Below are 10628 nucleotides of genomic sequence, written 5' to 3' on the forward strand. Positions count from 1 at the left end.
GGGGCCCGACGGCCTGAGATTGGCTGGGGCGCGCGTCGAGGCGCGGGTAGGAGCCCCGAGGTGGGAGGCGCCAGGATCCCACTTGGTGAGCCCGGGCGGGGAGCGAAAACGGCCACCCACTCCGACGACTCCGGCTGCCGCGGCTGGAGGGGAACGTGGTGGCGGGAGCACACGGGGCAGCTGGGGGCGCCGCGCACCGAGCGGCGGGGACGGCGCAGCCATGCGGGCGGCGGCGAGGGGCGCGCGGGCCGCGGCGCTGGCGCTGCTGCTGGGGGCGCTGCGCTGGTTGCCGGCGCGCGGGCAGGAGTACGACTACTACGGCTGGCAGACGGAGCCGCTGCACGGGCGCTCGTACTCCAAGCCCCCGAAGTGCCTCGACATCCCCGCGGACCTGCCGCTCTGCCACACCGTGGGCTACAAGCGCATGCGGCTGCCCAACCTGCTGGAGCACGAGAGCCTGGCCGAGGTGAAGCAGCAGGCGAGCAGCTGGCTGCCGCTGCTGGCCAAGCGCTGCCACTCGGACACGCAGGTCTTCCTCTGCTCGCTCTTCGCGCCCGTCTGCCTGGACCAGCCCATCTACCCGTGCCGCTCGTTGTGTGAGGCCGTGCGCGCCGGCTGCGCGCCGCTCATGGAGGCCTACGGCTTCCCCTGGCCCGAGATGCTGCACTGCCACAAGTTCCCCCTGGACAACGACCTCTGCATCGCTGTGCAGTTCGGGCACCTGCCCGCCACCGCGCCTCCAGGTAGCGCCGCCCCCGCCGCCCCCGCGCGCTCTGATGGCCCTGCGTGCTGGAGAGATGGGCCCCGGACAGATGCCGCTCCCCCATCCCCTGAGCACAGCTCTGCGAGCCCCCCATAGGTGTCAACCCCTCTACACACACACAGACACACACCCCTATTCGTTTAGCCTTGAGCACCCCGGGGATTGTCTCCCACAGCCGGGATTCCCGCCTTCCCACCCATGCGCGGACTGCCAAAGCAGAGCCTCCCTGCGGCTCTGGACCTTCCCACTGGTTCTCCCCACTTCAGCTTCCTGAAAACCCTCCAGGCTTCTCTCCCGGCACCCACCTTCCCAAAAGATGGAACCCCTGGGGTGACCCCAATACAGTCCCCTCATCCTAGGGCATCCTGATAAATGCCTTATTGCCTCTCTCAGGCAAGAATGTTGGGGGATAAACCATGCCTTTTACCTCCTCCACAAACCTGGACTCCAAGGCATCCAGACAAGGATTCCCACCCAGTTTGGGGAACTTGGGAGGGAGGAGGGCTAAGGGGAGGGATGTAGTGAAAGACTGGGGACTAAGTGCACACCGGGGCTGATTCCATCTCCCCATTTTCTCTCTCTAACTTTCCCCACTCTCTTCCTCAGCCCCCGGGCTGCGAGACCTTGGGCAAGGCTCAGTGCAGAAGAAAGAGCGATAGTCAGGCTCTGCCCCTTCAGCAGCAGTTTCCCCATCTGTAAAACAGAAAGAGACCCAGGGTCCTGAAACCCCTGACATCCTAGGTGTGGCCTCCCACATCCCATTACCCCTAATACCTCCCTGGCCTCCGCCTCCCCTTCACTGTGCACCCCTTCACCCTCCCCCATCTGCCCAACTCCTTCCAAACAGAGTAACCCCGAGCCAGCACCAGACAAGAGGATAAACCCAGGCAGTGAGCAGGAAAGCTTTGCCTCGGCTGTTAACCTGAGAGCCTGAGGAGCCCCCGACACTGGGACCTCCCCAAGGGCAGCACAGCTCTCCTTTCTTCCTATCGACCTGGCCGCAAAAAACAACTGTACCTCAGCGTGCCCTACCCACCCCAGGGCTAACCTCACCAGCGAAGCCCCGCGCCCGACACATCAGGCCCTCTCCTGGGAGTCACGGCTGGGTGGGGGCCCAGTGACTGAACCCCCTCCTCGGGTTGAGAATGGGACAGGGAGGCAGGGGAGAAGGAGGCAGCTCCAGGAGAGACGGCTTAGTCCCCAGTAGGGAGCCCAACCATTTACAGTCTGGAAGCTAGGGAATCCCACCTGGCCCTCCCCTGCACTCCACCCTGTCTGAGCCCCTCTTACCCCCATGTTGGGGGGCCCACCTGGAGACAGAGACATAGGGGAACAGAGGCCAGGTGCTGTGCAGTGACCTCAGGACCAGCAGCCTGAGTGTAACAGATAAAACTCATTATTTTGTATAAAAATTAAGACCTTTGGCTTCCTTTGAAAAGTCAGAAATCGTGGCAGTGCTAAGGGGTGGGTGCTCCTCTTCATAGTCCTTGCCCTGCCAGCGACACCTGTCTACCCACACGCCTGGACCCTGTGTTCCTAGGAAGACCCCCATGAACACCCCTTACCCCAGCTCTAGCCTGGGAGCCACAAACCCTGAGTCCTAAGCTCGGTCCTCACATCTTTGCAGACTTGGGTAGCCACTCTGAGCCTCAGTTTCCTTGTCTTTACAATAAAGAAACACCTACTTCTGAGGATTAAATGAAACAGCTGCAGCTGTCAGGGTCATGGGCAGTCATGCCCACCTGGGCAGTTTTGTCCCTGCACAACCTGTCTCGCTCCCGTTCACAACTACTCCGTGAGCAGGTGGCGTTCTCACTGCCACCTTCCCATTTCCTGGTAAGAAATGGAGGCTGGACAGGGGGAGGTGGCTCGTCCGTGGGCAAGCCTGCACCCTAAGTGGCTCTTTGGACTCTGGTCCCCACACCAGCCTCGCTCGACCCCACCCTTGCTTCTCTCTTCAGTGACCAAGATCTGCGCCCAGTGTGAGATGGAGCACAACGCGGACGGCCTCATGGAGCAGATGTGCTCCAGTGACTTCGGTGAGTGTGGAGCCCACGCAGCCACCCCAGCCCCTCCTCCTTGACACGCACACATATGAACACGTGTCCACGCCCATCACTGTGAACCCTAAGTTTTTTGCCTTATGGACCCCGTTTAGACTGATAACAATGAACCCTCTCCCCAGAGAAATGCTCCTTTTTCAGTATCATCTCAGGGGCTTCTGGCCATGGTCCACCAGGCCCCAGAAGCCATCCCTGGCCAGGGCTCCTGCAGCCCTCACTTGGCACCATCCACAGAGGGGCCTCCAGGGCTGGGTTTTCTATGTGGGGAGGAGGCTTAGCCCTGAGATGGATGGGGGCAGCAGGTGGGAGAAATGGGCTCCGGAATGGAAGTGCAGCCCCCTTATCCCTGGGGTCCTCTTCTGAGGACCCGATGTACTCTGGCCAGGGGAACTGTGGTCACCTGCCCCACAGCTTCATCCTGGAGCCTCCCCACTCCTGGGCAGCTGAGTCAAGTCCAGTCAGGCCCTGGCTCCTGCATGGACCACACAGTCCAGCTTGTGATCTTTACCAAGTCGGCTCCTGTTTTGTGTCTTGGCCTCCCTGTCCATGAGAGAGAGAGAGCGGGGGGGGGGGGGGGGGGGGGGGGGGGGATGAAATCCTTATGTCAGCAGGTCTCTCATGTTGCTAGTCTATTTGGAAAGAGAATATCACTATTCTATCACAAGGTGTGTGTGTGTGTGTGTGTGTTCAAGAGAGAAAATGAGGAGGTGAGGGAGAGGGAGTAAGAAGCGAAGAGATTTTGTAACGACTTCCTTCCCTGGGTGGAAAAGTAGTTCTCTGGCTTCTCCCTGGATGCTCAGAGATGGGGCCCAGAGGCCTGAAGAAGGGAGGGGAGATTAGCCCAAGTGACCCTACCCAAGCTCAGGACTCCCTATTCCCAACTGTCAGGCTCTCTGTGGTCACCTTGGAGTGCCCTGGACACTCTCTGACCACTTCTTCTTCTACCACATCCCTCCAGCGCCCCCCACACTCTCACATTCCCACACACCACACCCGACTCTCATATACACAAAGCACACAGCACCACACACACACACTCCCACCCACACTACACAGTCTCACGCAGGTTACAGTGGTGTGTTCACACCAGCAAGAGCTGGTTGTGTGCCGCGCTTCCCAGCCTTGTACTCAGCTTGTACTCAGTGATGCGGTGCATCATAGAGGGGTATTTACCCCACGGAAACCGGCGAATGATACAGGGCAGGCCCCTCCCCAGAGCCAGCTGTCAAACACTTAGCAGCCCACATTCACGCCATGTGAACTCAAACACACACACACTGACTCATACCCACCACATACACTCCACACCACACACACACACACACACACACACACACACACAACCAGAAATCCCATTCAGAAACATCCCCAGAGAACATGAAGTCCAGCCTCCCTCCATCTCAAGGACCCCTCCCCACCAAACCCTCCAATTAGTCACCACACCTCCAATATTTCCCTCCCTGGACAGCCCAACCCCGCGCCCCAGCGAGAGCTCACTGTGCACTTCGTATTGGAAAAGGTGTGGGTTCTGGGTCGACCAGACCTCCCTCGATCCAGGCTCTAGAGTCAGGGCAGCTTACAACCTCTGCAAATCTTATTTCTCCCCACTACCCACACCTCCAGGATTCAATGTGATAATGTCCGTGAAAGTCCAACACATGATAGGAGCTTCATAAACATGAAAATGTGTGTGTATTGCTCCACCCTGAAGCCTCAGGCACGAGCACCAGCAGTGGGGCCACCAGCATCCTGAGCAAACTTGACCGTTCTCATGCTGTCCTCTGTCCACCCCCATACACAGTGGTCAAAATGCGCATCAAGGAGATCAAGATAGAGAATGGGGACCGGAAGCTGATCGGAGCCCAGAAAAAGAAGAAGCTGCTCAAGCCGGGCCCCCTGAAGCGCAAGGACACCAAGCGGCTGGTCCTGCACATGAAGAATGGTGCGGGCTGCCCCTGCCCACAGCTGGACAGCCTGGCCGGCAGCTTCCTGGTCATGGGCCGCAAGGTGGATGGACAGCTGCTGCTCATGGCCGTCTACCGCTGGGACAAGAAGAATAAGGAGATGAAGTTCGCTGTCAAATTCATGTTCTCCTACCCCTGCTCCCTCTACTACCCCTTCTTCTACGGGGCTGCTGAGCCCCACTGAAGGGGCCCTCGCAGCTGTGCCTTGCCCCGTCCCTGCCCTGCATTGTCACCTCCTGCCCCGAGTGCCAGCACAGGCCCTGAGGGATGGGCATGGAGCCCAAGCTGTCCTTGACTGAGGGCTTTTGGGGTATCTGGGAGCTTCCTCTCTTAAACATAAGGCTTTTTCTTTTGAGGGGAAATCCCCAGGGTCTCAAAAAGTAGGCAGGGAGGAGAGATGGAGGGAAGGGTAGAGGGGCTATGCGCAGCCGAGGCGGTTTCTGGAGGGGACCATGGTGCAGCTCCCCTCTGCTGGGGCGGGGGGGGGGGGGGCTCGCTTTGGAGAGGGGAGTCTGGATATGAGGCTGAACTATTTGGAGGAAGTTCTCCACCCTCACTGCCCCTCCATGTGTCCTCTCGTAGCCCCTAAAGGCACTAGGGTCACAGTGCCCTCCAGCCACACCTCCCTACTGTCCCCATCTCTGCCAGGTCCCTTCCCCCTAGACTGGAGAGAAGCCCAGCCTAGATCCCCTCCCATAAGCTCGCTTCTTGGGGTTCATTCCTCAGCCCCTGCATGTCCCCTTTACCTTGACGAGTAACTTATTGCTACTGCTGTGAGGCCACAGGTACTAGACTGATGCAGGTAGGGTTTGGTGTTTAATGGTTTGTTTTTTTAAGTTTTTAATTAAATCAAAGAAAACAACAGTTGGTTTTGACCAGGTGGTTTCTCTGTCAGGCGGTTCCCCAGAGCTAAGGAGAGGGCGGTTCAGAAGGGACTTTTAGAAAGAGGCCCTTGTCATAGCCCACGGCCTGTCCACACAGACATACTCAGAATGCCTAAGAGCAGTGTCCATGCTTGTGCAGGATCCCCCAAGAGCACACAAGGGTCACCCAATCATCCCCACCAATGAGGGACGGAGCTGGCCATCTTTTGTCTCTGAGGTCAGCCAAGTTCCCCAGCCTCCTCGCACGGCCAGAAGGCTCCCACAGTCCTGAACAGTCTCCCTCCCTCGAGCAATGCCTGCTCCGAGGAGCCAAGAGGCTGGGCCACAGAGCTACTTGGAGGAGCCAGAGGCCTGAACATGCTGCTCCTACACTCTCAGCACACAGACCACTGCACACTGGTCCTGACGGGAGGAGATGACGGTGCAGAATGGTGGTCTCTCAGTGTGGTTCCTGCACCAGAGCATCAGCATGAAGTAGACGCTCAGGCCCCACTTCCCACGAAACACTGGACCTCGCTCTAAAGCAATTAGTTCCAAATCTCTGGAGGCTGTTCAGAAATCAGCATTTCTCCATGCTCGCTGGGGTGGTTTGCAGCCCAGGTGAGACCCTCCGTCTAGGTATCCAGATAAGCCCACAGCTGAGGCAGGAGGAGGGCAGTGGGCCTGCATGCATGGAGGGGGCCAGCTAGGATGCCCGAGGGGCTTCTTCAGTGAGCCCAGTGCAGATGGAGGCTGCTCCCTGAGGGGCAGGGAGGGGACAAGCCTTGAAGTGGAGGCAACAGGCTATTGCCAGTCAAATGTCCAGCATTTGGAAGAGGTGGTGCCCAGAGAGTCCCTAGGGGCATCCACCAGCAGAGACTGAGGGGCAGGGCAGATGTGCCCAGAGCAGGGAGCGGGGGACACCCCCAGAGGGGCTCCCCTCACCAGTGAAGGTACAGCTGGAATGCCGAGCCCAGTCACGGCCCGCTGCTCCTCCAAGACAACGAGCCATGTTCTCCCGAGATGAGGCCAACCTTGGCTCCCTCGGCTCTCAGAGACCTGAGGAGGCCGGAGGGCCCGCCTTCTGCTGTGGGCAGTGCGAGCTAACAGGTGGTCTGACAGCCTGCCCATAAATCAGCTCCGGCCGTCAGGTGGCCTCCCCGCAGGTCAGGAGCAGCAGAGGCTGCTTGTTTCTCCTCACCTCCGAGGAAGCCACCACCACCCACCCTCGCCCCAGCCCCGCTGGGCCCACCTGGCTCCCTGAATCCGCCCCTTGTCTCCCAGCCTCCTACCCTGACCAAATGTTTACGGACACTTCCATGGTCAACCAAGACCAGGGATGATTTTTCCACTGAACCTACAGGACTGGGCCTCTTCTGGCTGGAGCACAATACTGACCTCTGTCAGGTGCTGGCAGCCACGAGGGAGCAGGCGGGGAGAGCTCCCTTGGCCCAGCCCAGCAAAGCCCTTCTCACCCAACCCCCACAAAGGGGTCAGGCCTGCTCTACATGCCAGTTCTGACCCCTGGCAGTATCTTCCCTGGGACCAAGAAAGATCCTCCGAGACCAGGGAGGCCCTGGAGCCCACCCTTCATTTCCTCAGGCACGACGCTCCCTCCTGGTGGCCCCCTCCTGGCTGGTCTGGAGTCAGCTGGTGCGTCAGCAAGCACCTGGGCTGTGTACCATGAAGAGTTGCATCTGACTGTGTGGAACAGCAATGCCAAGAAACGGGGGCTTCTGCACACTAGAGCTCTGGAGACAAGCAGGGAAGGTTCCATGTCCCAGACTGTCTTCCTGTTCTGCCCAAGGGTGGCTTTGGTGCTCACGGTTACAAAATGGTGCCTCCTCCCAACTTCTCGGCCACACTCGGGCAGCAAGGTGGGGAAGTGCTAATAGCAAAAGCAGCGTGTCAGCTGTCTCAGCCCTTTTGATCAGGGAAACAGTAATTTCCCAACACATCCCACATGGTAGATTTCCACTTCTAGCTCACCAGCCAGAAGTCACATGGCCCTCTAGTTGCAAGGGCCACCAGACCTGATGCAGGTAGGTGGTGAGGAGAAACAAGTGGCCTCTGCTGCTCCTGACCTGCGGGGAGGCCACCTGACGGCCGGAGCTGATTTATGGGCAGTTGGCCCCCTAGTTGCAAGGGCCACCTACCTGCATCGGTCTAGTACCTGTGGCCTCACAGCTGTAGCAATAAGTTACTCATCAAGGTAAAGGGGACATGCAGGGGCTGAGGAATGAACCCCAAGAAGCGAGCTTATGGGAGGGGATCTAGGCTGGGCTTCTCTCCAGTCTAGGGGGAAGGGACCTGGCAGAGATGGGGACAGTAGGGAGGTGTGGCTGGAGGGCACTGTGACCCTAGTGCCTTTGGGGGCTACGAGAGGACACATGGAGGGGCAGTGAGGGTGGAGAACTTCCTGTGACTTAGTGACTGTGTGACACTGAGAACATGGCCCAGCTGTAAAATAGAGTCATCATGTCTATTTCACAAGGTAGCTGAGTGTTAAGTGGAAAATTGTATGAAAAGTACCTGGAGCCCAGCGGTGTGGCTCAGTGGTTGGTCATAGACCTATGAACCAGGAGATCATGGTTCAATTCCTGGTCAGGGCACATGCCCAGGCTGTGGGCTTGATCTCCAGTGGGGGGCATACAGGAGGCAATCGATCAATGATTCTCTCTCATCACTGATGTTTCTATCTCTCTCCTTCTCCCTTCCTTTCTGAAATCAATAAAAATATATTTAATGAAAAGAGTACCTGGAAACAATGCCCAGCATTAGAAGATGTTTATTAAATGGTAGGTAGTTTTTTACCACAGGCCTGCACATGATATGTGCTCAATAAATCCCTAATTGACTTATTAATCAACTAAGAAATCACTACAGAAAGGAAGGTAGGGAAAAGACAGGAAGAGCTTATCTAAAAGCCAGAACTGTCGCTTTCAGAAGGGGATTGGAAGCTACATTTGGACTTCTGCTTCAGGAAAAATATCCCCAATATAGGGGAGAGACATATAATACCAGTAATCAGTAAGTGTCAAGCCTATGCTGGGTGGCAGGCACTACTTTAAAGCATCTTAACATTCTAATGTAAGCTTCCCAACAGCCCTTTGAGGTAGGTACTATTATTATCCCCATTTTAATAAGGTGGCTCAGAGAGGTTAAGGAATTTGTTGAAGGTCACACAGCTTGTACATGGTGGTAGTGCTAGGATTTGAGCCAAGGACAGGCCAGAGAGATACAGGCAGCCAGGCTTCTGCCACCCCACCCCACCCCACCCCACCCCACCCCCCCACCCCCCCACCCCCGCTTCATAGGAAGATAACTGGGAGCCCTGCTCCAATCCCACTCCAAGAGCCCTAACAGCAGCAGAGGAGCCAGCCTCAGACTGTGGCTTTTCTCGGGACTCCCAGAGCAGCCCACCATGACCCCCACTCCCTTCTCAGCCCCGTCAGCATTCAGCCTCCTGGGTCCCACAAAGGAAGCTCACATCCCACAACTGTTTAGTCGGCTGTAATCCTAGCTAAAGTTCACTCCTTGGGAAATACAACGTGGGGGGTGGTTGCTCCTGGAATGTGTGTGGCTGAGACCCAGTGTCCCAACCCAGACAGCAGGCTCTACTGGGGCCCTAAAGAGAGCAGCAGCCAGGGGAATCCGGAGTCCCCAGCCCCCAGTTGTGCCAGAGAATGGAATGTGCTGCTCTGGGTGTTAAAACAGACCCAGCCAAGGCAGGGGGGCCTGGGAGTTGGCAGAGTGGGGAGAGCTCTACCACAAGGCTGCCTCTGTTCCCCTGGAGGCTGAGCCCACTCGTCAGGGCTGGGGGTGGGCAGGCCCCTCCTGTTAGCTCAGTGCTCAGAAGCTCCTGGAGCTAGAGGGGCAGGCAGAACAGGGGAGGCTGACAGGGCAGCTGTTCCCCAAAGTTTCTCTTTTGAGGCATCTATTGGTACCTCTGGCACAATTCACATCCCGGCCCAGTGGCTTCCTAGCTATGTGACCTGGGGCAGGTTATTTAACTTCCTCAGGGCCTCCATTTACCCATCAGTTACATGGAATAAATAACAGAACTACTTTGGGGACTTTCATAACATTTACATGATAATATGCTCAGCATGTTGCCCAGCACAAGTGCTCAATGAACATAGCTATTATCGTTATCTTAGGGCCACCTGCAATAGGATAGATGCTGGAGCCAGGGCCCCTCAAAGGGGTTGCCTCCTTGAAGGTTCCATGGAGACAAGGGAATGACAGTGGAGCTTCGTTTGGCTTCAGTATCGAAGGTGATCGAGGACCACAAAGATCCTAGAGCATGGCCAGTACCAGGTCTCCCAGGGCCGCTAGAGCCTGCTTCCCACCATTACCAACCCCAAAAAGATGGGCAGAACCCTCCAACCCAGCCAGGCGGTGGGAGCTGGCAGCCCATCGCAGGTCTGCCCAGCAGGCACCAGGGCTGTAGCGGAACCTGGCTCCTGTCCCCTCCTCCTGGGTGCTCAAGAACTGGAAGGAATCTTTTAAACAGGCAGCCAGCTCTGCAATGGACAGTCTGTCTTCCAGGCCACCCCACATTCAGCCCTCTCCATGCTGTTGACCCCAGCCAAGAATGTAAGGCACAATGCAGCCCTGATAAATCCCTCCGTGGTTTCACAGTTCCTGTCCTTTAAAGTCGTCCATCCCCAGCCTGCTTCACGGAGGCCCTCACATACACCACCGGTAAAACAAGGAGGTGGCCCTAGCTTCCCTTCTGTGGGGCTACCGACCTCAGATGAGGGGAACCATGTTTGTCCTGTATCCCATGCCCCGCAAGCTACTGGGCTACAGTCTGCATTTCACCAACATTCGGCACTGTCTTCCTTTTCCCAAAATAAAATTATATTGACCCAGCTTATTCCAACTACACTCTGGCCACTCTCTGAGATTCTTTCCTGAATAACAATCTAAGATTATTTTCTGGTGTAAAAAAGAAAAAAGAAAAAAAAAT

At 57.0% G+C, this 10628-nt stretch overlaps 1 protein-coding gene across 1 annotated transcript; it reads left to right on the forward strand.

Annotated features, from left to right (window-relative positions):
* Positions 1–220: 220 nt before the first annotated feature.
* SFRP5 (secreted frizzled related protein 5) lies at positions 221–5654 on the forward strand. Its single transcript, XM_070431856.1, has 3 exons — positions 221–743; positions 2725–2802; positions 4628–5654. The coding sequence occupies exons 1-3, from the start codon at positions 221–223 to the stop codon at positions 4972–4974; spliced, it is 948 nt and encodes a 315-aa protein (XP_070287957.1). The 3' UTR covers positions 4975–5654.
* The last annotated feature ends 4974 nt before the right edge of the window (positions 5655–10628 follow it).

This window comes from Myotis yumanensis, unplaced genomic scaffold (genome assembly GCF_028538775.1).
Source record: "Myotis yumanensis isolate MYYU_CA2020_CCGP unplaced genomic scaffold, mMyoYum1.0.hap1 SCAF_13, whole genome shotgun sequence".
Classification (NCBI taxonomy): Eukaryota; Metazoa; Chordata; class Mammalia; order Chiroptera; family Vespertilionidae; genus Myotis; species Myotis yumanensis.

Excerpts from the sequence above, each read along its gene's own strand:
- SFRP5 (XM_070431856.1), top strand. The coding sequence starts at position 221 with ATGCGGGCGGCGGCGAGGGGCGCGCGGGCCGCGGCGCTGGCGCTGCTG. Across the intron at positions 744-2,724 it reads GCCCGCCACCGCGCCTCCAG|TGACCAAGATCTGCGCCCAG; the intron begins GTAGCGCCGCCC and ends TTCTCTCTTCAG. Across the intron at positions 2,803-4,627 it reads GATGTGCTCCAGTGACTTCG|TGGTCAAAATGCGCATCAAG; the intron begins GTGAGTGTGGAG and ends CCCCATACACAG.